At 57.4% G+C, this 27354-nt stretch overlaps 1 protein-coding gene across 1 annotated transcript in view; it reads left to right on the forward strand.

The window, feature by feature from the left end:
- SRCIN1 (SRC kinase signaling inhibitor 1) overlaps nucleotides 1-27354 on the forward strand; it is a 72349-nt gene that overhangs the window by 23032 nt on the left and 21963 nt on the right. The window contains 11 exon segments of the mRNA XM_032279814.1: nucleotides 3034-3110; nucleotides 3112-3336; nucleotides 13888-13908; nucleotides 17773-17968; nucleotides 18559-18757; nucleotides 19187-19280; nucleotides 19769-20631; nucleotides 21673-21765; nucleotides 22005-22048; nucleotides 22350-22537; nucleotides 23708-23883. Of these exon segments, the coding sequence (XP_032135705.1) occupies nucleotides 3034-3110; nucleotides 3112-3336; nucleotides 13888-13908; nucleotides 17773-17968; nucleotides 18559-18757; nucleotides 19187-19280; nucleotides 19769-20631; nucleotides 21673-21765; nucleotides 22005-22048; nucleotides 22350-22537; nucleotides 23708-23883 (2176 nt within the window).

Below are 27354 nucleotides of genomic sequence, written 5' to 3' on the forward strand. Positions count from 1 at the left end.
CGGAGTTTCGCTCTTGTTACCCAGGCTGGAGTGCAATGGCGCGATCTCGGCTCACTGCAACCTCCACCTCCCGGGTTCAGGCAATTCTCCTGCCTCAGCCTCCTGAGTAGCTGGGACTACAGGCATGCGCCACCATGCCCAGCTCATTTTTTGTAGTTTTAGTAGAGACGGGGTTTCACCATGTTGACCAGGATGGTCTCGATCTCTTGACCTCGTGATCCACCCGCCTCGGCCTCCCAAAGTGCTGGGATTACAAGCTTGAGCCACCGCGCCCAGCTTTTTTTTTTTTTTTTTTTTTTTTAGACAGAGTCTCACACTATTGCCCAGGCTGGAGTGCAATGGCACGATTTTAGCTCACTGCAACCTCTGCCTCCCGGGTTCAAGCGATTCTCCTGCTTCAACCTCCCGAGTAGCTGGGATTATAGGCACCCATCACTATGCTCAGCTAAGTTTTTGTATTTTTAGTAGAGACAGGGCTTCACTATGATGGTCAGGCTGGTTTTGAACTCCTGGCCTCATGATCCGCCTGCCTTGGCCTCCCGAATTGCTGGGATTACAGATGTGAGTCACTGTACCTGGCCTGTGGCTCACACTTTTAATCTCAGCACTTTGGGAGGCTGAGGTGGGGGTATCACTTGAGCCCAGGAGTTTGGGACCAGCCTGGGCAACATAGCGAGACCCATCTCTAAGAAAAGGAAAGAATTCACTGGGCATTGTGGCATGCACCTGTAGTTCCAGGTACTTGGGAGGCTGAAGTGGGAGGATCTCTTGAGCCCAGGAGCTTGAAGCTACAGTGAGCTATGATCACACCACTGCACTCCAAGCTGAGTGTCAGAGCAAGACCCTGTCCCTCCAGAAAGAGGAAAAGGAAGGAAGGAAGAGAAGACAAGAAATAATGTTCTTCCCAAAGTCATCTCTCATGTACTTGGACCTTATTTTGGGGAGCACAACAGAGGATGGTGACCATGGTAAGAGGGACCACCCTAGACCCATGCCCACGCTGGTGAGACCAGCCTGTCCGTGAGGAAGTCCACACAGTGCCATGTAGCACTGTCAGTGTTCACTCAAGAAACGGTCATTGTGGAGAGTGTGGTGGTACAAACGTAATAACTACTGAGATTAAATCGGCCTCTACCACTCAATGTTGCTTTACGTTGGTCACTGGACTTCTCTAAGAGTCTTGGTAGCCATTTCTGAAATGGGGACCATGCCAGGCATAGTGGCTCATGCCTATAATCCTAGCACTTTGGGAGGCTGAGGCAGATGGATCACCTGAGGTCAGGAGTTCGAGACCAGCCTGGCCAACATGGTGAAACCCTGTCTCTAAAAAAAACAAAAACAAACAAAAAAAATGAAATGGGAACCATGATAACACCCACCTGATGAGGTGTAAGGAGGCACGCAGGCCATGAGGCAGGTGGTCAGGCCCTGGTGAGCTGCGGCTCTCGTGCCCGTGGGAGCCCTTCTTTCCTTGGTTTGGGTGGGAGGTGCTGGGTCCTCTCAGGCTCTGTGCCCGTGATGGACACACCCCAACCATAGCCCAGGGAGGTGTGTGTGTGTGTGTCTGTGTGTGTGTGTGCGCGCGCGCACGTGTGTGTGTTGGGGGCGGTGGCTTTTCTTGAAACCTGGCTGAATCTCCTCTTTCCTCTGTGGCTGGACAGGGAGTGGCAGGCCTGGCATCTGTCCACAGACCTCCTGACAGTGGAGGCTTGTGACGAATCTGGCTGGGTCCCAGTGTTTCCGGCTGGGTCTCCTGTTGCCCTGGGCTGCCCTTGGAGGAGCCCCGTGAGTCAGGCCACACCGAGGGCAGGAATGCATGTGTCTGCTGCAGCACCTGATGCCCCATTCCTAGGCCACACTCGGGGTGCTGCATTGGGGCTGGTGGATTGTGGGTGTGCAGGAGAGGCTGTGCTTGTCTCGCTATGGGCTGACTTCTCGGGGGACAAATCTATGCTTTATGCCCAGGAATATGGCTGAGGTAGGCCCCCAGCAACTCCTCTCACCCCCAGGGGCATGGGTGACCTCTGGAACCCCTGGCCACTGGCCACTGAGGCTGGAGGGTGCAGGACAGCAGGGCTGGGCCTGGGGAGGCCAGGAACTCAGGGATGGTGGGCACCTGGGAAAGGGATTCAGAGTTCCGCGTGGGACCTCAACCCCCGGCCTTCTCTTTCTTTCGCTTCTGTGTTGTCCTTTGTCCCCTGTGCGTCTCTTATGGGTCTTGAGCTGTGTGTGTGTTGAGAGGAGAGACTGAAGAAGGGAAGGAGAGGTGGGGGGAGGCCCGGGGGAAGGACTTCAGCTGTTCTGTCTGCTTTCTTTCTCCTTTGACTTTGTTCCAAATCCATCTCTCACTGTCCTCTCTGTGCCCAGCCTCTCCTGTCCATCCATCTGTCTGTCTCTGGGGAGGGAAGGGAAAGGGGTCCCACTGCCCCAGGCCCTGGGCTTCCATCTCCTTGGGAAACCTGAGAGCAATGTTTGCCCTCATTCTCCCCCTGTGTCCCTGCCCTGGCACTCTTCCCGGCTGGCCCCCAGCCTTGGAGATAAGTATGTCCTTGACATGCTAGTCTGAGGGAGGAGGCAGAGCTCCCCCCACCCAACCTCAAAGGAAGACTACAAGCTCTTTTTCACATCTTTTAGGGAGCATCTAAAAGGCACCCCCCTTCCCTCACCTGCTGGCAACAGCTTTAGGAGGGTGTGTGGCTGAAGAGGGTCTCAGGACACCTTCTACCCCTTTCTTCCAAAACCCTCCCCTTGGCCTCAGAGGGCGGCACTCCCTGACGGTCATTATCACCCCAAACCCTCGGAGGAGGAACAGGAAGTATCCAGCCCTTGATCCTCACCCCTCCCTGGAGGCCGTAGGCCCACTTTCCACTTCAGTCCCTAGTAGGGGCTGGGCGGCCCCTGCTTCGCTCCAGGCGCCTCTCCACTCCACTTAGGCCCAGGCCCCGCCCCTCCCCGCAGGGACCCCCGGTGGGTGATGGGCAGCCCCAGGCCCGGCGCGCCTTGACCCCGCCGCGCCCCTCTCACCTCTCACAGATCCGGAGCGGAGCAGCCCCCCCATGCTGTCTGCAGACGATGCCGAGTACCCGCGGGAGTACCGGACCCTGGGGGGCGGGGGGGGGCGGGGGCAGCGGGGGCCGGCGCTTCTCCAACGTGGGGTTGGTGCACACGTCCGAGCGGAGGCACACGGTGATCGCGGCCCAGAGTCTGGAGGCGCTCAGCGGGCTCCAGAAGGCGGACGCCGACCGCAAGCGCGATGCCTTCATGGACCATCTGAAGAGCAAGTACCCGCAGCACGCCCTGGCCCTACGAGGCCAGCAGGACAGGATGCGAGAGCAGGTGAGTGGGCGACCGGCTGCGGCTGCGGCTGCGGACGCGGCCAGCGGACAGGGGAGGGGGTCTGACCCCGCGCTCCGTGCTCCCAGGCTCATTCCAACTCTGGGAGGCATCTGGGGCGGAGAGGGGAGAAGGGGAGAAGTTGGGAGCTGTCCCTCCAGGGCAGTGGCCCGGGTTGGCCTTTTCTGGAGCCTGGGGAGGAAGGGGTGGGGGCTTGGCCTCCAGACCTCTCCCTGCAGTCCGGAAATTGAGAGCGTGTGTTGACTTAAAGAGCCGAGTCTCTTTAACTCAGGCTGTTTGGGCAGAACCCTTCTGGGAGGAAAGGAGAGGAGAGCCTTGGGGACTGATGTTCTGTGCCTGAGTCCATCTGGTGGTGAGATTGAGATTCTGGGGCCCGCACCTCTGTGATACGGTCCCTAAGAGAGGGTGGGGCCTTGAGAGCCTTAGTAGGCTGGGTCTGATGTGTCCCCAGTCTCTGCAACCTGTAAGAATGGAGCCCGGAAGTGGAGCCTTTGATCTTTCGTCCCTGTTCCACCCCGTGACTTGCTGGGTGACTTGGAGCTGGAGGCCTCCTCTCTTCGTTCCTGGGTCTCTCACCTGCCATCAGTAGGGCTTAGAGAGGAGGCTCAGGGTCTGTCTCTGGACCAGGACCTGTCTCTTTCTATAGCAGGTGGGATACTTCTTTTTTCTTTTTTTTTTTTTTTGAGGCAGAGTTTCACTCTTGTGCCCAGGCTGGAGCACAATGGCATGATCTTGGCTCACTGCAACCTCTGCCTCCCCGGTGCAAGCAATTCTCCTGCCTCAGACTCCCGAGTAGCTGGGATACAGACATGCGCCACCACACCCCACCAATTTTTGTATTTTTAGTAGAGATGGGATTTCTGCATGTTGGTCAGGCTGATCTCGAACTCCTGACCTCAGGTGAACCACCCGCCTTGGCCTCCCAAAGTGCTGGGATTACAAGTGTGAGCCACCATGCCCAGCCCAGAATGCTTCCTTTTTAAACCTCTCCCAGACCCTCCGGGTCCTGAATGCATCTCTCCACCCACGGGTGAGCTTCTTGTCTGTAAGAACGTGCTTTCTGGGTCTAGCATCCTGTGTACAGTTCTGCACCGGTGAGGTGCCTGCATGGTTGCTGCATATTGGCTACTGAGACTCAGCCATCGTCCCCTCCTGGTGAAGGGACTGAGGGAAGGCACGCACATCCCATCAGCAGCCTTTCAGTCCAACCTGGGGTGTGTGTCAGTCCCTGCTCCCACACCTGTCTTGCACTGTCTCCCTTTTCCGGGTTCTACTGGATGTAGCTGGGGATGGGGAGGAGTGTCCCCACTCCCATCCTTGGGTGCAGGGAACAAGACACACTGGCACATTTCTGGTACCTTATCTGTCCCCTAGTGCCACTTCCAATTCTGTCTGGCTTTTGCCTTTCCCCGGCTCCAAAGTCCTTCTGGGAGCAGGATGCAGATCAGGATTAGAAAGAGTTGATGAAGATGTGGCCCTCACCCTCAGGGAGCCCCTCTCATTGGGTTCTTCCTGTGTACACTGGCTTGGGGAGAAGGGCAGGGGTATTCGTCATCTAGCTGGGGAGGGGAACAACCAGTTGGGAGGGGTTTAGAGGACAGAAGATCAGGTAGGCAGTCCTGATCAGAGAAGGCTTCCTGCAGGAGGAGGTATCTAAACTGGGCTTAGAAAGATGAAAAGGGTTTGCATAGGGCTAGAGGAAGAGAATGTTGTTTTCAGGAGTGGTGGGGATGTATGGCATGAGCATAGGCCTGGGTTGGTTTGGAAACTGGCACAGAGGTGCACTTGGCTGGTGAAAAGGCTCAGGTTGGAGGTAGTGGGACGTGTGGGGGCAGACTGAAAAAGTGGGGCAGATGGTGGTGGCTAGGATGGCTGTGGTTGCTTTGGGATGGGGAATAGGAGGGGAGAAGCGGGGCTGGAGGCAGGGGAAGGAGAAGACAAAGACAGTGTCTCAGGGGCGATGAAGGGGGAAGAAGGGTGATGGGGATTGGGGGAAGACCAAGCCCAAGCTGCCTGGGCCTAGAAGGCAATGACAGAAAAAGCTGGGTGACAGGGAGATGTTGGTGCCTTGGAGAGAAACAGGAGGGCTGGAGGGAAATGTTTGGGGGAAGGGGAGAGGAATATGAGGAGATGGGTTGAGGCATGGGCAGGGCATTCTTGGGATGCCTTTAAGGTGCCACATACACCAGTCAGGACTCCAAAGAGGCTGAGGCTTCAGGAGGAGAGTTGAGCACAGTCACAGCAGATACGAAGTGCACCCGGGATGCGGAGGCCATCAGGGCAGAATGGGGTCTAAGAAGGGATAAAGCCATGATGTTTGGGGAAAGGGGACCAGGAGTGTTCTGTATCCACGAGGAAGTCCCAGGGGAAAAAGGCCCCTGGACAAGGGGCCAGCAGGAGGGTGACCAGCACTTCAGAAGTCCAAAGGGATGGGGAGAGAGAAACCAACATGGCTACTGGCCAGGATCTGTGGGCGCGGAGGGTACCGAGAGCTTGCGTCTCCTGGTGTGGCGAAGTAATGGGCAATTTCAGGGGTTGTGGAGATTGGGGTTGGTGGAGGATCGGGACCTATTGTGGGGAGATTTGGCCAGGAAAGGGATGAAACAGCTGGGTGGAGCTTCCAGGGGCAGCAGGCCTGGGAGGGAAGGTGTAGGCATGTCGGAGGGCCTCCTGTGTTCTGGCATGTTCAGCACAGAGTGTGGAACTCAGTGAATACTTAGGAAATGAATCAAAGCCCAGCCACCCACAATTTCATTCCTTTCTTTCACTCATTCGCTTCCCCCCTTAGAGTGTAAGTGGGCAGGATCTATGCCCCATTCACTTGCCAGGGAATGCTCGGTGCCTAAGCATGGCGCCAGCTCGGGCAGTGTTTGCGGAATGAATGAGAAATGAGGGAGGAATGAATCTGAGGACACCAAGAGGAAAGAAGCCCGTGGGAAACAGGTCCTAGAGGAATCTGGAAGGATGGTCTTAGGTGTGGGGTGGCCTTGGAGAAGGAAGGGGGTGGAGTCACTTCCGCTGAGAAACAGGAGAGAAATATGTGCTGTAGGACTGAGACAACTGGAGGGAGGTTTCTCCTGCCAGCGGTCCCCATTTCTGTGAGGTAGGTAGTGACACCTTCAGTGAGAAGGGAAAGGGAGATGGTAAGGAGCGGCTTCCTTGCCAGTATGCAGAGGGGCAGCCTAGAATTGGACACGAGGCGGGGCATAGTGGCTCACACCTGTAATTCCAGCATTTGGGAGGCTGAGGCAGGCGGAGTGTTGAGCCCAGCCCAGGAGTTTGAGACCAGCCTAGGCAATGCGGCTGTCTCTACAAAAAATGTTGTTTTAATTAGCTGGGCATGGTGGTATGCCCCTGTAGTCCTAGCTACTCAGGAGGCTGAGGTAGGAGGATCACTTGAGCCCAGGAGATTAAGGCTGCAGTGAGCCGTGATCATGCCACTGCACTCCAGCCTGAGTGACAGAGTGAGAACTTGTCTCAAAAAAAAAAAACAAAAAAAAACTGGAGATGCGGATTTCAGGAATGTCTGATAGGGAAGGCCCTGCCCTGGGCTCAGGGAACCCCCAGGTCTAACATGAAAGGCAGCCATCCAGAAACAGAGCAGGGCTCTAGTTAGAGAGAGATCCAGCCTAAGTAAGGGACTTGCCAGCGTCACTAGACCCGTCTGCAGTATGAGCTCTGTGCCAAGGCTTGCCCCAGGAGTGCCCTCCCTCCCAGTCCCAGTCCCCCAGCGGCTCCTGCCCGCTTCCCCTAATGGGGTGTCCCCCGCTTCGCACACACAGGTTGGCGGCTGGACCGTGGACCCCGTGTGCCTTCTCAGCTCCCTCTGCTCCCACCTCCATGGCGACTCCGCCCCCTCCGGGGCTGGCCAGCCGGCCCAGGTGAGTCACCCACCTCCACCCCACCCCCCAAGCCCATGGTGGAGTTTGGCTTTGGGGAGGATTTTTTTTTGGAGGGGGGATGTTCAGGATTTTTATTTTGCAACCTTTTCTCTTTGGTGTAGGAGCCCCTATTTTCAGGAGACTTCTATGCCCCGTACTCACATCTGCCTGATCGTCTAATCCCCTGCCACTACCTCCCCACGCCTGGTTGGCTTTGGAGCAGGAGTTTTTGTGGGAGGATACTCAGGATTTTTAAAAAAGTTTTTGTATCCCTTTCTCCTTTAAACAGGAGCCCCATGACCTTGCTCTGTGGGTTTCATGCCCTCCTCCCACTGAGGACCATCTTATTCCCCTCTCCACACCCTCCCTTTCCATTTCTGAGCAGACCCAGCCTTCCCCTGATGTCCCACCATCAAGACGTTCTGCATGAAGTCTCTCTCTCACCCTTCTTGCTAAGTTCATGGCTTAGTCTCTAGTTTTTAAGAGGACTTGGGCATCAAGCCATCTGTCCTGAACTTGTTCTCCTCTTCCTCATCAAGCTTCAGTGTCCCTTATGGGAGCATAGATCTTAGCTTAGACAGGGGAACATGTAGGCAGGATACTAGGGTCCTGGGTTCATGGCTAGGCCTGGACATTGCTATGGGAGAAAAATAGGCATCTGAGGCCCCAAATAGGCATCACAGTTGCATTGGGAAGGGGACAGCCCAGGGGAGGTCTTGGCTTGAGGCTGTTCAGCTGTAGGAGGCAGAGGAGGGGTAGTGGCAGGGAATCCAGTGGGAGCAGAGTGCTCAGGTTCTTACATACCCTGCTTCCCCCAGAGGACAAAAAGGCTTGGCTTTTTCAAGGGGAATTAAAAGAAAGAAAATTGTGACCACCTAGGAAGTGACAGGCCTTCAGAGGGAGGATGTTTTAGCCACGTGTAACTCAAGTCTAGTAACAGATTGGCACGCTTGGCATCACTCACAGGTCACTCAGCCCAATTTCATTCCCAGTTCTCAAGCCCCATCTTGGTTGAACTTTGGGGCCAAGATGGGGCTTGAGGGCAGAACAGGGATGTGTCTGCCCCCAAGGCTGGATGGCAAGTGGGACAGACTTGTCCTGAATGGCCAAGTGCATGGTGGAGACCAAAGTGGGGCTGGGACAGGGATGGCAATAGGACAGAGGACGGATATGATACGCATGGGCAGGCTGGGGTGCCTTGGCTGCCCAGAGGTCCTCCCCACATGGAGCGTCTTGGGGCTGTGATAGGGGTTGGGTGATGGACAGGAGTGAGGCTGGACTTGATGAGCTCAGTTGTCCCAGGTCGGGGGTTGGGGGCTGGAGATTTTGGCCTGTCCGCATGTGGGATCTGCTCTGATGGGGGAAGGGGGAGTACTTGAGCAGACCTTCCTCCCGGGGCTCTGTAATTAACCAGGAAAGTGTCTGTGCATAGGATCTTGTCATCACTTGATACTTGTCACACTCCCTGCCCCTAGGGCTGAGTCTGAGGTTTCCTTTTGTCAAGTTCAGGACCAGAGACTTTGGAAAGGCCAGAGCCACACAGGAGGGCAGGATCAGAGGCCATCTAGGAAACTTAGGCATCCCAGGCTTCCCAGCGTTGGCAAGGGATTAAGACAAGGGAGAGTTAAAAGGGCAAAGGTTCACAGCGAAGACCCAGGTGGGGAGAGGCTGTGGGCTCTAAAGGTGTCAGAGCAGGAGGCAGAACACTGTCCCCTCCCTGACCCTCCACCAGGCAGGACCTTTAGGGATGGAGGCAGTGAAGAGGATCCTGGGAGGGGACCAGAGGTTGGACTCCAAGCCACAGCCACTCCCCTGGTTTCCACCAGGCTGTCTAACCTCCCTCCCTCCTGCTGCAACCCGAGTCCTGGGCGCTGGGCCGGCATATCGGGTGACCGCGGCGACGCAGCCACCAGCCTCCGCCGCTCCTCTGCGGGGCTGCGCCGGCGGGGCCGCGCCGGGGGAGGGGGCTGCGAGAGGGGATGTGCACGGCGGCGCGCTGCGCCGCGCCAGGTGGAGTCGCGGTTACCGGGGCGACCGGGGCCCGGGCTGGCTCGGCGGCGGCCGCGGCGGCTCTCGCATTGCAGCAAAGGGCACCAGCGGCGGCGGCCGCGGCTGCGGAGGCGGCCGGGGGAGAGAAGAGCCCGGGCGGGTGGGAGTAGGGGCCGCTCTCCCTCTCCCGCCCGACGCGGGACCTGGGGCTGGGGGACTCGCACGTACACCTGTGGCCGCAGGTAAGGGGGAGCGCCCGTGGGGGCCCTGGATCGCCGCCTTGGGTTGGGCGGGGGGCGGGGACACGGAGATGCGGCCCGCGGTACCGAGAGCCATTCAGGGGTGGGGGACGCCCAGGCCATTGCGGGTTCCCTATCCCTGAGAAACGCCTCCTCCCCTCCCCCACCGCATTGGGTGCCTTCAGTGTGGACCGGCCCCCACTCCAAAATCAGACTGGCGCCCCCTCCCCCAACCTCGAAAAGTCATGACCTTCCCGGGGTGCGCCCTCGCCCCCAGCGCAGCGCAGGTCCCGCAGCACCCCCCACCCACACACACACTCAGCATTGGGAAGAAGATGAGGGAATCATCCGTGCACCTGGAGGAGAGGGTCGTGCATGTACGTCGCGCTAGGGGCAGGCGCCCGAGGAGGGGGGGCGACTGGCTTGGCCCCAGCCCGGGGACGAGTGTTTACGCGGACTCTTGTTCATGGGAGTTGAAAGGTGGGTGTGTGCACCGGTGCAGCAGAGCCAGGGGATTAAGAAGCCGGTGTGGACCGTGGGTTGTCCTCCCTCCTTGGAGGATGCGTGGTCGGGGGCTTGAGGTCAAGGAGGGGTCATGCGCTCACTGAACCTGCTGGGGATGCCTGCCCAGGGAGGAAGGAGACTCAGCTGGCTGGGCCAAGCCTTCCCAGGGGCCCCAGCCCCTCCTCTCCCAGGGCGCAAGGGCTGAGGGAGGAAAGACCAGCGGGGTGGGGGGGTGGGGGGGAAGGAGGAACCCTGGCTACCAGTGACTAGGATGGAAGAAAGAGAAAGGGAGTTAACTCCTTAGCCCCCAGAGGGAAGAAGCTGTGTTTTCTTCTCACCAGGGAGTTTGAGGACTCCCCGGCCTGGCTTCCTTGGGCCTTGAGAGATGCTCCCCTCTGCTGTTTCCCGGAGCCAGGTCCCTAGGGTCCTATGCTTCCGTCTTACCCTCTTAAGACACCTCTCATTTTGTCCCAGCTCATTTAAGATTCTTCCCCACAAGTGGGCCCCTGGTGGGGTCTCCCCTATTCACCCCTTTCTTTTTTTCCGCCTTTCACTGTCTTTTGGGAAGGTGAGGCCCCCTCCCTGACTGTGGGGGTGGGAGACAGCTTTGGCACTGGAAGAGTTGGCTTGGGGTGGACAGCCAGACCTTTCCTGGCCCTTCCCGCTCTCTGCCCTCCCAACTTGGGGGTTTCTGGTGCTGGGAAATTCCCAGGGAAAAGGCCCAGGAGGCTGAGCAGTGCTGGGTGCCAGGAGATGGAGGGAGTGGTGCCAGACCAGAGTATTCAGAGATCCCACCCTCCTCCCATGGCTCTGTCCTATTTTGTTGACATTCATTCGTCATCACATACTTGTTGAGTGCCTGCTATCCACCAGGCACTGTATTGGCACAGCAGGAGGAACAGACACCCCGGAAAGGGGTGAGGAGGTAAAGGGCACTGGAAGTTGGAAGGGGAGTGACTGGGAATGGCCCACCTTAGAGAACAGGGGAAGAGCCCTTTGCTCTCAGTCACCCTAGTCTGTCCCATGGGTTAAAATCCTGGAAAGGGACAGAGAAGGGGATGGATGATATCCCCAGAGGCCTCCCCCACTACAGTTTCTCTCACCAAAGACACTGAGTTGCCAAGAGACTGTGTCTTGTTCCTGGTGGGGCCAACATGAAAGAGAAGCATTCTTCCCACTCTCTGGAGGGAGGACAGAGGATGGAGGGCAGGATTCATCAGAGCCCGAAGTTCCAGGATTTTGATCTCGACATCGCTAGTGCATCCAGGTGACCAGCACAGGCACAGTTCCTCTTCCATCTTTACCCTTTGAGGGGCTTGGCTGGCCTTTCCTATGGCACTGATGCCACCCAGTCCTCTCCCTTGGCTGCCGCTAGTGACCCATCCCTTCTAGGTAACTGCCCCATGGATATGCACAGCCTTGGGACCATGGGGCAGGCCCATGTAGAGGCCATAGCCAGTGTGCCTGTGGCCAGGCCCTGTCCTTACCTCCCTCCCAGGACCACGAGGGGGGCCCCAGTCATCCGAACAAGGTACTTGAGTCTGTTGACATTGGTGGCAGGGTGGGGAACAGGACATCTTGTATTTCTTCTGCATCAGAGGTTACCTCACTGACTCATAACATCTGGGACATCATAGGCATGGGACAGTGGCACCCTGACCTGGGGCTTTCTCTTTGTACATGGGTGGCTCTGAGGCCCCGCGTGTGTATGTGTCTGTGTGTGTCTGTGTGTGTGTGTGTGTGTGGTGCATGCATCGCTTTGTGTGTGTTTTGATAGCCTGGGTATGTGTCTCGCTGTGAGTGGGCACCTGTGTCTCTGTTTCTGTGACTGTGGTGTTTTGAGGGTGAGTGTGAATGCCATCAGCACCTCTTGTGCTCTGTGACTGACTGGTGCTTGTGAGTATGTGAGCGAGGCAGGGGTCTTGGGGGAGGGGAACACATTTGTGTATGAGTGGGGGCGGTCTATGTGTGAATGTCTCAGTCTCTGAGTTTCTGTTTGTTTCCAGGGCTGTCTCTGACCGGGGAGCCCCTCCCTCAGTAGGGGTGCGTGTGTGTCGCTCTGGGTGTGTCTGTGGAGATGTCCTTATTGGAGGATGTGTCTGAGAGTCTGTGCTCGGCTGTGTGTGAGCCTGCGTGTTGTGGGAGCTGTGGGTGGCCCATGTGTGTGCCGCCCATGCCTGGTGTCGTGGTGGTGGCTGGGGACTCGAGGCCTGCTCTGCGGAGCCGTCCATCACCGCTAGGTCTGCAGATGTGACTCTCCTCATAAACCTTCTGGTGCCCTCTGCCTGCCTCCACGTGTCCACTCCCTCTGCTACCCCACCTCTTCCCCAGGCCACAGGCAGCTGCCACTGGAACGTGTTTCTCAGCTCCGGCTCCTACCCTCAGCACCTGTGGGCGTCCCTCACACCACTAGGGGTGGCCTCAGTCCATAGATGATTCCAGGAATTGGCTGGGACACAGACTTTGCTGTCCCCTTCTCCTGCCTGGCATGTGACTGGTTTTTATTTGTTTTCTAGAGCAAATGGTGGGGGAAGGATGAGGATGGTGGCTTAGGAGGGGGTGGTCCTGGCAAATGACCCTCTTGGTCCCAGCCCCAGTCCAGTGTCACCCCCACCACCCCAAAGGTCTGCCTTAGGTAAAGCCTCTAGCTGGAGTGCCCCTCTACTCAGCCCCTTCCCAATTCTCCCTGCCAGGAAGGCCTTCAGGTGGCCCGGGACACCCTGGCATGGTGTTCTTCCCCATGGGCACCCTTGATGTCCCTCTCCTCTGCCAGTGACTCTGAGGCCTGGGGATCTTGTCTGCTCGTGCCAGGCACCCCGGGGCCAGGCCATCTGCTGCCTCTCTCTCCCCGCTGAGGCTGGCACCGGTCAGCAGGGTGCCTCGGCTTTGCCAAGAACCAACTCAGCCCCAGAGCTGCTCCCTCCTTGTCCTAAGCCATCTGGAAGGGCCTTCTGGTCTCTAGGGAAGGCATGGCGACCCTGGGTCACTGCAAATGAGGGAGACTCTTCAGCTCCCCATTCTAGGGATGCTAGGAGGGATGCAAGGAGCCCTCCTCAATCTGCCAGCCAGCCACAGTCCCCAGTCTCCCCAGCCTCCTTCACTGCCCCCAGCTCCCCAGCCATTGATTGCACAGTGAGTGAGGTTCCTGGCATCGGGCCCCTCTGCTCTGTAATCTACATCCATCATGCTGCATAGGCCTCTGTCTCTTGGCCTTGCCCCCCAGCCTTCCTCCTCTGACCCCTGCCCCATCCACCCTGCCCCACTGCATCCACCCCTTCCCCAGGGCCTAGTTCTGATCCCACTCTGCTCCATTCAGACACTTGTCCATGAACTTAAGTCTAAATACTTTCTCTCAACACTTACTGCCACTCATCATCTGGCCTCAGCCTCCCGCTCCCCCACCCTTTGCAGCCTAATCTGCTACTTTCCTGGCCGCACCCCAGCCAACGTGGACTAGCACCTGTCCTCAACCTTCTCTCCACTGTCTGCCCCTGGGCACTTGCCCACGTCATCCCCGCTGCCCAGCAGGCCTCTCCTCCCAGTCTCCGGCTCCTCATTTTTCCAGACCCACCTCAAATGCCACCTCTTCCAAGCACTGTTCCCTGGCCTGCCGTTTCTCTGACCCCACAGCTCAGCTTTGTCTCTGTCTCTCTTTTGACTGCCTCATGGGTTCGCTCTGTCACTGTCCTCCGTGCCTTTTCCCAGCGGTCCCTCTGCGAGGAGTCACGGTAGCACCTGCTGGGGGCCGTCCTGGGTGTTCCGGGTCTAAGTAGAGAATGGAAACAGGAGAGAATGGATGTGCCAGGCATGACTTCCTTCCTGCTCCTGGGAGGGTGGAGGGCCCATGTCCCAGGGCTGAGTCCCCTCTTTTCCCCTCCCGGCCCCCTCATAACCATCTCTTCTCTTATTTCCATCAGCAGCCAAACTACTGGAGTTTCAAGGTCAGTGTGTGATGCCTCTGCTTCCATGACATCTGCATGTGCTGTCCCTCCCCTGCCCCTGCCCCTCCCTTGCACAGGCTTTGCACCGGGTGTGCGTCTGCACGGGCACCTTCTGGTGTGGGCGGTGGGCCTTGGGCTGCAGGCTGTGGCTGCTGCTTTGGGAGAGTCCGGTTCTTCCGTCAGGGGCTTGTGGATGGAGTGGGAGTTTGGGCCACCCCTGCTGGGGATCTGGGCTAGAGATGCTCAGTTCCCAGGGCATCCCCACCCTGTGAGGGGCATTTTGGAATGACATTTCCTCCAGCCTGGAGAGATTGCTGGCTCTGAGTTAGGGACCTAGACCCTTGTTGTGGGCTCAGTTCTTTGAATTCAGATCTGACCTCCCAGGGAGGCCATGTGACTGTGATGGGCCCCTCTTCCTTCCCTTACTCTCCACCATGGGGGCTGCTCAGTGCTAGGCAGGAAACTCACGGCCCTACACCCTCAAGCCTGCTGTCTAAGTGGAGGGCTAAGCTCAGGGATAGGTGCCTTCCTGCCTCCTCCTGGGCTCTGGCCTTTCCAGAGCTGAGAGAGCTGTCTGCCTCTCCAAGAGTATCCTGCTGACCCCCGGGGAGCACCCTCAGGCACCTCTTCCATCTTCCCTGGCACCCAGGCCCAGAGCTGAGCAAACCAAGTGAGACTGCTGCTTGTCTCCTGGAGTCTCTGGCCTCCCAAGTCCCAGCATCTTGACAGCGGGTGGGAGGCATCCCTCCCAGACTCCCCAGGTGTCTTATTCGCATGCATTCTTCCTAGCACTGCAAGAAGTCCTTAAATCAGAGAGTCATGGAGTCAGAGGAGTCCTGGTGTTGAGCATAGTCTCTGGAGGAGGCAGTCGAGGGTTGTGGTTCAGTGCATGGGCCCAAGAACCAGGCTGCATCGTGGTGAATTCCATCCAGTCTGCTGCTAACTAGCTTGGTGACCTGGGGCGTGTTACATATCCTCTCAGCCTCAGTTTCTCCTCTGTAGAGTGACAATGTCTGCATCAGAGAATTGTTGTAGATAGGGGAAAAAGCCCAGATGTGCTGGCTCCCACCTGTAATCCCAGCGCTTTCAGAGGCCCAGGTGCATGGAACATTTGAGCCCAGGAGGTTGAGACCAGCCTAGGCAATGTAGTGAGCACTCGTATCTACAAAAAAGCTTTTTAAAAATCAGCCTAATGTGGTGCACACCTGTAGTCCCAGCTACTCTGGAGGCTGAGGTGGGAAGATCACTTGAGCCTGGGAGATTAAGGATGCAGTGAGCTATGATCACACCACTGCATTCCAGCCTGCGTGAAAAAAAAAAAAAAAAAGGAAGGGAGGGAGAGGAAAACAAACAAACAACAAAAAAAGGTGGGATGCATGTTCCAGGCAGCGCCTGGCTCCTGGTGAGCCCAACGTGGTAGCTTACCTCATTAGCTACTGAATCATGGACTCTTGATTCTTAAACCTAGAAATCAGAATCGCCTTAGGAACTTGTCGAAAATCTCAAACCCAAGCTCCAACTCCCAGAGATTCTGGTTTAGTGAATGTGGGGTCCTGGAAAACATGTTTTTAAAAGCTCCCAAGTGATTCTTCCGTAGTCTATGTCCAACCTCTGGAATTTCAGATCCACGAGCTGCTCCCTAGAACATTCTGGTGACAGGCGCTCTCTACCTCCCATGTAGCCCCTGTCCTATCTTTGGAGAGCTCTGCTTGAATCACTGTTTTGTTCTTCTGTCATCTCCCTTATGGTGGGGAAGTCCTTCTGGTGTCTCACTCTCCTCTGCCCTGCTGTCTCAGCCCAAGTATGGAGAGAAGCACCAGCAGGTTTTCCCTCTTCTCGAGAGGGTTTTCTGTACGGGCTGAGAATGCAGAGGTGCCCATGGGGCTAGGAAGTGATGGAGCAGAGAACCTGGGCATCTCTTCTCCCAGGGTTTCTGCCTTCTTGGCAGGTAACAACCCCCAGGATCCCTGCCCCGCCTCCCTTCATTCAGACCCCTGTTCCTTCTCCTTACGGGCACCTCACTCGTGTCCCCCCTGGCACTATGGCCACCCTTTACTCTTCATCACTGCTGGCTGCCTCATGCTGCCTGAATTCTGTAGCCCCTCATCCGTACCAGCCTGGCAACCACTGACCTTTTAGTTGCCAGGCAACCCCATGACCACCAGACCAGACCTGGCTCCCCACACTGCCACAGAGCTCCCAACCTTCATCTGGGATGAAGGTGAGACAGAGGGGGGAGGGCTGGCACTGGTGGCCAGCCTAGAGCTGAGCCATATCCTCTCTGTCACAAGCACAAGTGGCCCCTCTCCCCACCCCCACCCCATTTCTATGCTGCTTTCCTCCTGCCAAGACCCACACTCACCCAGTGGTCAAGGCATTGTGCTTGAGAGGGGAAGCTCCCTGATGTCCCCACATCTGATCTATTATGGCCCCCAAACTCTCAAGGCCACCTAGGGGACAGCTGGGCATACTGCCCATCAGAGGAAGACGCTCTCCCTTTAAGAGTGCTAATCCAATTGGAACATTAAATTGAGTTAATACGAAGATGGAGATTAATTAGAGGTAAATCAGGATTTGGGGAGAGAGGGAGCTAAAGAAGAGAATAAATGATTCCTTTTAAGAGAACTTTTATTTTTTTTTTTTAAATTATAAAGTGAATCTATTCATACAGTTTTGTACAGAAATCTATAAAGTAAAAAAAGAAAACTGTTAACCCTGAGATGACCAGGCTTAATGGCTTTGAGTGATTTGTTTTTAAAAATAGATAATTTGTTTTACCAAAAAAAATACAATTGGGCAACATGATTATTTCTCGACGGTATATGTATATGTGACACATATAATGCACATAACATGGAATGACATAGATCAGATTCATTATCCCACTCTCTGGAACAGTTCCTGTACAGCAACAAGATTTCTTGCCCAGGGTCTAGGACAGAATGGCAGGGGTTGTGGCCTCGAGTGACAGCCCCAGGTTTCAGCAGAAAGTAGGCTCTTAAAGTGCAATTGAAATCATCCTGACTCTCCCTCCCCCACGGAGAGAGCAATCAGGCTGTCCTGTGACATCCTTCCCTACCCCCAGCCAGATATCAGCCTCAGCTACAGCTTCAGAGAAGTGGCTGTCGTGGCTCAGAGGGTCCTGGGGGAGGCTGGCTGGCTGTGTGGCAGCATGTGCCGTGCAGGGAGGGGCTGAGGCCTGGCACATGTGTCGTGTGCGCATGTGTATCACATCATACTTAACATGTGCATTGTGGGCACTGGGAAGGTCATCTGAAATCGGGGTCCAGCTGGTTTCAAGGCATTTGGGATAGTTTTCCCAGTCACCCTAAATCAAGGACATTCCCTGTGTCCAGCTCGGTGAGGGTCCACATTCCCCCAAAGCTGGGATCCTGGGGTCCCAGCTCTCTTTGCTTTCTCCCTGGGCCCTGCTTCCTACCCCCACCCCCACCCTCTGAACTCCATGAAGAATAAATTCACTGCTCACAAACCCGCCACTTAATTAATGTCTGGAACTAATGCCCCAATTTGCTCAACGATTCTGCTGCTCACCTCGGTGACAAATTTGTGTCATTGTTGTTCTTCCGAAGCTTGAAATAGCAGGCGCACCCGTAGCCCCCACTCACATGGCCTCTTCTTTGGTTTCCCAGGGTCCCTGGGTCCTCTGCCCACTCCTTACCTTCGGGGTGTCCCAGGGAGGCCAAGGCTGGGAGAGGCTGGGGAACTCTTGTGGCCATGCCAGGCGTCTGTAATCTGTGTGGGTGTCGCTGGCTGGCAGGACCTCCCCAGGCCTGGATATAGGCAGTGACGAGCAAAGGGGGTTGCTTATCCTTGGTCCCTTCTCACCCTGCCCGGCCCCTGCAGACCCGCAGCTCACGCCACACTCAGGGAGCCCAGCCTGGGCTGGCAGACCAGGCGGCAAAGTTGTCATACGCCTCAGCCGAGTCGCTGGAGACCATGTCGGAGGCCGAGCTGCCCCTGGGCTTCAGCAGGATGAACCGCTTCCGACAGAGCCTGCCTCTCTCCCGCTCAGCCAGCCAGACCAAGCTGCGCTCCCCAGGTACTGCCCGCCCTGTCCACCCTCCCTCCCCACACAGGCTCCTCCCTCTGCTCTTTACTCCCTGGAGCCCCCTCCTCCCCTGCAGCGCTCCAGCTGGCCTCAAGCTCTGCTCTTTCCCACAGCCCCTTCTCCCTCAGCAACCCCAGCTCTCTCCATCTCTCTCGCCCTCAGCATTCCCAGACGACCCCTTTCCCTCCAAGCCTCCTCTCTCCCTTCTGCTTCCTCTTCTGTCCCTTTCCTTCATCCCTCCCTTCTCCCCTATCTCCCTTCTCTAACTCTCTCCAACGTCTCTCTCAGCTCACTTCCTCTCAGTTTCCGCCCCACCTGCTCCTGCCCCCACTTCCATTTCCTTGTCCAAATTCCTCCAACTGCCTGGAGTCCAGTGGGTGCTTTAAGAGGCTGGAGACGGCCTGGCGCCCTGGCCAGTAGCATGAGGGGTGCCTGGGTGCACCTGCACTCGGGGGCGGAGTCTGGCCTCAGACCCTGCCTCTGCGGGGCTGGCGCAGCTCCCGAAAGCTCCCGGCGGTCTCCCGGAGGGCGGAGTGGAGACGGCGGCGGCCTTGACAGCGAGGGCGGCGTCTCCTTCGCAGGGGTGCTATTCCTGCAGTTCGGGGAGGAGACTCGGCGCGTGCACATCACGCACGAGGTCAGCAGCCTGGACACGCTGCACGCACTCATCGCGCACATGTTCCCGCAGAAGCTCACCATGGGCATGCTTAAGTCGCCCAATACTGCCATCCTCATCAAAGACGAGGCTCGCAACGTCTTCTACGAGCTGGAGGACGTCCGGTGGGCTTGGCCCCGGGGGGATGCGGGTGGGCTTCCCCACGCTCCTCCTCTGCGGGGTACTGGACCCTGTTGGCCCTTCCTCAGCCCCTTCCTGATCCGACCTCAGCCTTTCCCCTCCCTTCCTAGAGTCCTACCGCCCCGCCCCCTTCTTCGGACATCTTAGCCCCACCCCCTCTCTAAATCATCCACTCCCGCTGGTTCTCTTTGCTTTGAGCTAACCTGAAAATGGCACCTGAGGTCAGGAAGAGGCCATGGTGGAGGCTGCTGGGCCTGTATGCTGGTGGCTGGCAGCCTGAGTGAAGGATTTAGGAAGGAGTTGGGGCTCCCGGTTCCTCTAGCTACCCCTCTTCTCTCTGCCTGGGGTAGCCGCCCCTCCTCATTGTGCACGGCTGGGGGATGGGTGGTGACCCCTCTGTCCCCCACCCTCAGGGACATCCAGGACCGCAGTATTATCAAGATCTACAGGAAGGAGCCCCTCTATGCTGCTTTCCCTGGTTCACACCTCACCAACGGGGACCTCCGGGTATGGCTAGGCATCCCCAAAGCATTGGGGAGGCTGGGCACATGGGGTCCAGAGGAGCAGGGTCCGGGTAGTTGTCGTCGGGGGCCAAGGCCAGCTTGGGAGAAGGGAGCATAGGGCTGAGGGGTTAGGGAAGAGCCCCTCTCCCACCTGCTACTTCCCTTCTATTCCTGGCCTGTCCAGTCGGGATTCCACTAACTTGCCCCCAGATAGTCTGAGGGCTCTCTCAGGAGCCATCCCTTTCCCTTCTACTTCCTACTCCTCACAGTAGCTGAGCTGAGGGTTTACCCCGCTGGTGCCTCTCCATCAGCCACCTTTTCCTCCATGCTGGGAACCCTGATGGAAAAGGGGCCCTACCGCAGCCGGATAGAGGGAGGGCAGAGAGCAGAAGGGACTTCCTAAGCGTCAGGGAGGACATGCTGGCTTCTCAAGCAAGGGGCAGAGGTGTCCTTGGTGACCAGCCGTGGGGGTCTGGGCTGTCTTCTGCGCAGAGAGAGATGGTGTACGCGTCGCGGGAGTCGTCGCCCACGCGGCGCCTCAACAACCTGTCGCCAGCGCCGCACCTGGCATCCGGCTCGCCGCCGCCCGGGCTGCCGTCGGGGCTGCCGTCCGGGCTGCAGTCGGGCTCGCCGTCGCGCTCGCGCCTCTCGTACGCCGGGGGGCGCCCGCCCTCGTACGCCGGCAGCCCGGTGCACCACGCGGCGGAGCGGCTGGGAGGTGCCCCCGCCGCCCAGGGCGTCAGCCCCAGCCCCAGCGCCATCCTGGAACGGCGCGACGTGAAGCCGGACGAGGACCTGGCGGGCAAGGCGGGCAGTATGGTGCTGGTGAAGGGCGAGGGCCTCTACGCCGACCCCTACGGGCTGCTGCACGAGGGCCGTCTGAGCCTGGCCGCGGCAGCTGGCGACCCGTTCGCCTACCCGGGCGCCGGCGGCCTGTACAAGCGCGGCTCGGTGCGCTCGCTCAGCACCTACTCGGCCGCCGCGCTGCAGTCGGACCTGGAGGACTCCCTGTACAAGGCGGCGGGCGGCGGCGGCCCGCTCTACGGCGACGGCTACGGCTTCCGCCTGCCGCCCTCGTCGCCGCAAAAGCTGGCAGACGTGGCGGCGCCCCCCGGAGGACCCCCGCCACCGCACAGCCCCTACTCGGGGCCGCCCAGCCGCGGCTCGCCGGTGCGCCAGTCCTTCCGCAAAGACTCGGGCTCGTCCGTCTTCGCGGAAAGTCCTGGAGGGAAGACCCGCAGCACCGGGAGCGCCTCGACAGCCGGCGCTCCCCCTTCAGAGCTCTTCCCTGGGCCTGGGGAGCGCCCGCTGGTTGCGTTTGGGCCGCCAGTGCCAGCCAAGGACACGGAGACCAGGTGAGGGACATTCACCAGGCCTCAGGGATGGGGTGGGGGGATGGGGGGGGCGCTGCAGAAAGGGGGCACGGCAGAGTCCGTGGCAGGTGTGTGGCCTGGACTGAGATTCCGTAGTCCTTTGGAGACATTGAGTAGTCTTGAAGGATCGCAGAGAGCATCTTGGATGTGGCAGGGCGGGCATTGGAGAGACCAGCTTGCCGTTTTCCTCCCATCCGCAAGACTCAAGGGGGTAGTTGAGAGGTCCCCAGATGAGGACTCTGGATACCTAGGTTTGCATCCATTTTCTAAGCCTCGGTTTCCCCAACTGTAAAATTGAGGGGCTGAACCACTTTCAGTGCCTTTCCAGGTTAGAGTTTGCAGCAGTGAGAGCTGTCCAGCACCAGGCCAGCTGAAGTCCACTGGGGAGGAGGGTGCTGTTTAGAAATAGTGACGGGAAAGGAGCACATTTGGGTACCTAGCCTCCAGGCTGAGGAGCCCCTGCCCATCACCCAGTCCCTTCCTAAGGGTGCAGGGCTGGAGGAGGTACCCAGGGCAGTAGATAACCTGCACCCTCAGGCAGCGCTGCTGAGCCGTGAGAAGAAGCCATTGGCCTTCACACAAACCCAGTCCCTCTCCTGGTCTAGTGGAGAGACACTCAAAATACTTTCCACTTCCCTTGGGTGGCATGGAAGGAGGGGTTCCTTGGGGCTTCTGGGTTCTTTGGAATGGTTTCAGGAGGCTCCCTCCTGAGCCCCAACAGTCTTCCCCCACCCTGCCTGGCAGATGGTCCCACCTGTCAGGAGGAGGTCAGGAGAAAAGCAGAGCAGGCAGGGGAAAGCACTGCCAGGCATGAGAGACCAGCGTGCAGCCTTAAGGGAGGGTGTGAAAGGTGAGGTGGGAGGCTGTGGGCTTGATCCTTAGGCATTGGGACCCTTTGAGTTGTCTGTGTGTGGGCAGCCAGGAATGGGATATGTTTCCTCTGGTCACCAATCTTAGGGATGGGGGGCTGGGCAGGAGAGACCCTATGCAAGGCGAGGTTACTCAGACCCCCTTCCTCCCCAGGGAGCGCATGGAGGCCATGGAGAAGCAGATTGCCAGCCTCACAGGCCTGGTGCAGAGCGCCTTACTCCGAGGCTCTGAGCCTGAGACCCCCAGGTGAGGCCCCTCTCCCAACACCACTGCCAGGGCCTGGGGGTGGAGCAGGAGGAAGGGGAAATGGGCGTCGGCTCTGCCAGTGTCTCACTGGGTGACCCTGGGTGAGTCCCTTCCCTTCTCTGGGACTCCATCTTGAGATCAGAGAGCTGGAGGAGATGACATCCAAGGTCCCACCCAGCTCTGAAGGTCTGGGGCTGGCCTGGACCCCCTGATGCCTATCTTTTTCCCCTGTGCCACAGTGAGAAGATTGAAGGCTCCAATGGAGCAGCCACCCCCCCAGCACGTGAGTGACCCTTCCCCTCCCCCATCCTTGTTCCCTAGGGAGTCTGTTTTCCAATCTATAAAGTGGGGATTAAGCAATAGCTACATCACTGGGCTTTCAATGAATACATGAGTGGTCACCTTAGCCCAAGAGGTCTTTGCCCGGGCACTTTGGTCCCCACCCTTAGGGCCTTGGGGCAGGTAGTCAGAGCTATGGACTTCTCTGGCTACTCTGTGGGGTCGGAGAGTAGGGAGGACCTTGCTCCAGTCCTTCCCAGGCTTACAATTTGTTCATTTTCTCCCATCCTCGTGGTTCTCTGCAGCTTGCGGGTCAGGCGGCCGGAGCAGCGGGGCCACCCCGGTGTCCGGCCCGCCCCCGCCCTCGGCCGGCAGCACCCCCGCAGGGCAGCCTACCGCTGTTAGCCGGCTGCAGATGCAGCTGCACCTGAGAGGCCTGCAGAACAGCGCCAGTGACCTGCGCGGCCAGCTCCAGCAGTTGCGCAAGCTCCAGGTACCGCCCAGTCCCGGGCCCCGCCCCACCAACGCCCACCTACTGGTCGAAGTTCCTTCCCACAAATCCCGCCCCATCCCCTACTCCCTTATCCTTTCCCCAGACCTCCCACGCCCGAGTCCTTCGCCGCTCACTAGTCTCTCTCCGAACCCTTTCTCCCCTTCCCCTTTCTTGAGCTTCCGCCCCCTCGCTGAACCTCCGCTCCCCTCACCAAGCCCCTACCCCTCGCCCGTGTCCCCCTCATTGAGCCCTCCTTCTCCTTCCCTGAGTCCCCATAGCCCTCCTGGAGCCCCAGTCACCCACTGAGCCCCCTCCCTCGTCAGTATCCCTCCGGGCAGTTCCAGTTCCTTCCTGCCCTGCATCCCTTTCATGCTGCGAGAACCCTTCCCCCAAGTCCCCTCAGCTCCTCCCTCCTGAGCCCCGACAGCCTCCCTAGCCCTGCCGGGCAGATGGTCCCACCTGTCAGGAGCTTGGCATTGCCGTGTCCGCTCCTCAAGCGGGCCCAGGGCCTGTCAGGTGAGGATAATGAGCAAAGACAGGCTGGGGAGGGGGCAGAGAATTGCCATCTGGGCAACGGGTAAGATCTCGCCCACCCCGCCATTCAGGCTTGCGACCCGGTTGGATCAATCGTTAACTTAGTCTTCCTGTCCCAGCCACGGAAACTCTATCAAACGCCAACGCTTGAGTCCTTCATTCCAGTCCCGTCCCCATTCAGGGATGATGGAAGCCACAGCCATGGGGCCCACACTGTCGGCAGTGCCCTACATAGGGCCACACCCTGTCCTGCAAATATCCCTACCCCCTTCTCCTGCCTCATATTCCCCAGAACTTAACCTTGTCCGCCCCCCGCTGCAATACCACCCCCTCACTGCTGCTCGAGGCCACAGCCATGCAGCTGCCCCTTTGCATGGCCCATTTTAACGCTCCCCGCTCCACGATCTCCATCCGTTCTCCTCCTGCCTCTGTTCTTCCCCAGAACTTAGCCCTCTGCCCCTGCCCTTCGCCATCCCACCCCTTCGCTGCTGCCCGAGGCGGAGCCAAGCAGCCGCATCTTCTGCAGAGCCCCGCCCTGCAGCATTGGGCAGTCCTCTACCCGCCTTCTCCCGGCCCTTCCCCTGCCGCGCGCCTCCGCTCCCCCCACCCGGGTCCATCCGTCCGTGCGTCCCGCAGCTACAGAACCAGGAGTCGGTGCGCGCGCTGCTGAAGCGCACGGAGACAGAGCTGAGCATGCGCGTGTCGGAGGCTGCGCGGCGGCAGGAGGACCCGCTGCAGCGCCAGCGCACCCTGGTGGAGGAGGAGAGGCTGCGCTATCTCAACGACGAGGAGCTCATTACCCAGCAGCTAAAGTGAGGCAGGGCTGGCGGCAGAGGGAGGGGTGGGGGTGCGGCCGGAGTGACCCGCAACCTGGTTTCCCTGGGAGGCGCAGCTCCCTTCCTTCTGAGTCACAGGTGACGTTGGTCTGTTCTGAAGTCTGATTTCATTCTCCTCTGGCCTGATTTATCTGTGACCCACAGACCTTTGACCGTCTGGCATTATTCCTGATTCCTTTTTTCTGGCTCGATGCCTGCTTTTGCTATGGTCTTGCTTTACGGCCTACAGCTTCCCTGTCATGTGGCCAGCTGCCTGATTTTCCTCTGCCCTCTGCCTACTTTCATTCTGGCCTGTAACTGTGCACAGTGACCCTCGGGTAGTGTGTTCAGGTGGAGAGTTCATGTGCCGCCACTGCTCCAGCCTGGCGCTGACCGGCCACCATTGGCGATCCGATTCCCTGATCTCGGAGTCCAGTTATAGCCAAGGAAAACCCAGCGTCCTTCCTAATGCGGCTGGAACAGGGCTGTAGTGTTTTCAGAAAGAAGGAGGTATTGCGAACACTCTGCCTCCGCATGCTTAGACATGGAGGGGTTAACAGAAGGCAGTCTTCTGATCCAAATTTAGCAAATGGCTGTCTGGCCAACGATTTCATTGTCTGGCACCTTTGAAGGGAGATGCTGCCTTTCAGTGTCCATTCAGGGAGTGAGCACTCCCACCCTGCTTTCCCTCGCCAGTGATAGGGATCTGAGACCCAGGCCCCCTGCTCCTTCCTGTGGGTCCCCTCTTGGTGACACAGGGCACTAGGGGATCTGGAGTCCAGTGCCAGTGAGGGATGGAATGATCAGGGCAGTTCCTGCCCCTCTCTGTGCCCCAGCGTCCTCATCTGTACTCAGCATTAAGCTTTTTGCCTCTTTTCAACAAGGGGTTGAGCTGTACTGGCCAGCGACTCCAGGAGCCAGGAGAGGCTGCCCTTGGAACCCAGCCTCCTCACCAAGTCATAAATGAGCCTGTTGCAAGGGGCTCCTTGAGATGGGTCACTCCTCCTCAGGCTGGGGCCCATGTAGCCTAATGGTACATGTGCATTTCAGCAAGGCCCAGGGCAGTGATTCCCATGACACCATGTGGCTGAAATAGGGTAAGGGGCCACCCCATGGGGACATAAGCCAAGGGCAGCCACTCCATCATTCTAGGTGTGACAACTTAGTGATGACTCCAGCCAGATCTCCAGGCAGACTGGCAGGTGCCATCTCTCCTCATCCGGGGAATTCTATTTCCCCAGAGCTTCTATCCGTTCCTTGTCCCTTTTCATTCAGCCCAGAGGAAGGGGGTTGGAATTTTCTTTTCTTTTTTTTTTTTTTTTTGAGACGGAGTTTCACTCATGTTACCCAGGCTGGAGTGCAATGGCGCGATCTCGGCTCACCGCAACCTCCGCCTCCTGGGTTCAGGCAATTCTCCTGCCTCAGCCTCCTGAGTAGCTGGGATTACAGGCACGCACCACCATGCCCAGCTAATTTTTTGTATTTTTTTTAGTAGAGACGGGATTTCACCATGTTGACCAGGATGGTCTCGATCTCTTGACCTCGTGATCCACCTGCCTCGGCCTCCCAAAGTGCTGGGATTACAGGCTTGAGCCACCGCGCCCGGCCTGGGTTGGAATTTTCAAAAGGAACTTCACCAAGACATTAAAGGGAAATTAAAGGAGATCTAAAAGCACAGAGGCAGGAGATATGAAAGGACAGATTTATGCTATCATCATTATAAATGTTTGGTCCTTGTCTCCCTGAGGGCCTTGGTTCTCCAGGAACAGACTCTCCACCCCCTGCCCCATCATCAAACCCATTACTCAGACTGTTTACTTGAGAGAGCTTGGGACCTGCAGTACTGTTTCTGACAGGATTCTCCATCCTCCTGAAAGGGGGCTCCTGCCTCTCCTGGGCTCCAACCTGGCCATGAAGGCCCTCCCTGCCCAGCTCCCTTAGCCTCCCCAGGCTTTAACCCTGCAGCCCCCCTGCCCCACACTCTGGCCGTAGCCCCTGTATACTTACTTTTGCTCCAATTTGCTATGCCCTTCCTCTTTTCTGGCAACTTGCTGGAAGTTAAAACTGGTTCTGTTCATTCAGCTTGGCTCACTCACCTGTCCATCTAGCCCAGCACTTAAGGTCTGTGTGGACGTTGCCTTTAGGGGTAGGCTCTGCTGACTGAAACCTTTTAGGTCCTGGAATCTACCTTTGCCTAACCCAGGGCCAGCTTTGTAGGTATGCCACCTGTGCAGTCATGCAGGGCTCTGTGCTTGGAAGGGCCCATGCTTGGTGTAATGCTCTGCTGTTGCCATCTTGAAATTCTTAATCGTTTTTAAACTAGAGGTAACATTTTCATTTTGCATGGTGTCCCATAAATTATTTAGCTCGTTCCATCTTGACTCTTCCCCTCTTGACCCCTCCAAGACTAAACCTGGGTTTGGAAAGCCCAGCTGCTTTTTAATCCAGTGTCTAGACTAGCTGGTCTGGAACTCATTTGCAGAGCTTGCCCAGGTTAGTGGCCCCAAAACTTTGGCAGATTGGATGATCAGAAGATCAAGTGCCGATGGAGCTTAAGGGAAGCCTAGTTCCTCCTACCTGGGAGTTGCAGTGTTGTCACCTCCTGAAGGCTTATTTGAATCCTTTAAATGAAAGTCTCTTTCCCCTGTGAGTGATGTTTGGGAGTGACCATTTTATAAAACTGGCACAGCCTGGACCAGTCAGATGTCACATATATGAGCAGGGGACTTGTTCTTACCCATTTGGTAGCGCAAGGGCTGGGCTAGGACAGTGTATGGATTGGGAGCAGTGTGGGTGATAGTCTAGTGTGGAAATGAGATGTGGCAGAGCCGATGGCTGAAGTCAGATGTGAGTAGATCCTCCTTTGCCACAAAATAGCTGTGTGACCTTTGACTAACTAGTGAAAGTCTTTGAATATCTTTTTTTCCTTTTTTTTTTTTTAATGCCAAAGCTTTAGTTAGGATAGCTAATTAATTAGGGTACCTTGCTCTAACAAATAAGCTCTAAAATTGTTTAATAATTCAAAAGTGGGCCAGACGTGGTGGCTCTCACCTGTAATACAAGCACTTTGGAGGCCAAGGCGGGCGGATCACCTGAGGTCGGGAGTTCAAGACCAGCCTGACCAACATGGTGAAACCCTGTCTTAAAAAATAATAATAATAATTTCAAAAGTAATAAATATATCTTTCTCATGGAACAGTATTGGGTGGGTTCGCAGGGTGGCTCTTCCCCATGCAGTCATTCAGGGACCCGGGCTGATGGAGGTTCTGCCATCTTCAACATGTGTTTTCCAAGATCACCCAGAAAGTTTCCAACCAACAAAAAAGGCGAAAGGAGTGTGGAGGAGCTTACATGGAGGTTTTTGTGGGCCAGGTTTGGAAGCAGCATGTGCCCCTCCCACTCACCTTCCACTGGGTAGACTTCAGTTAAATGGCCCCTTTTCACCGCAAGGGAGGCTGGGATATGTAG

The sequence above is a fragment of the Sapajus apella genome, unplaced genomic scaffold (assembly GCF_009761245.1).
Source record: "Sapajus apella isolate SASKATOON/1434 unplaced genomic scaffold, GSC_monkey_1.0 scaffold12, whole genome shotgun sequence".
NCBI classification, from domain to species: Eukaryota; Metazoa; Chordata; class Mammalia; order Primates; family Cebidae; genus Sapajus; species Sapajus apella.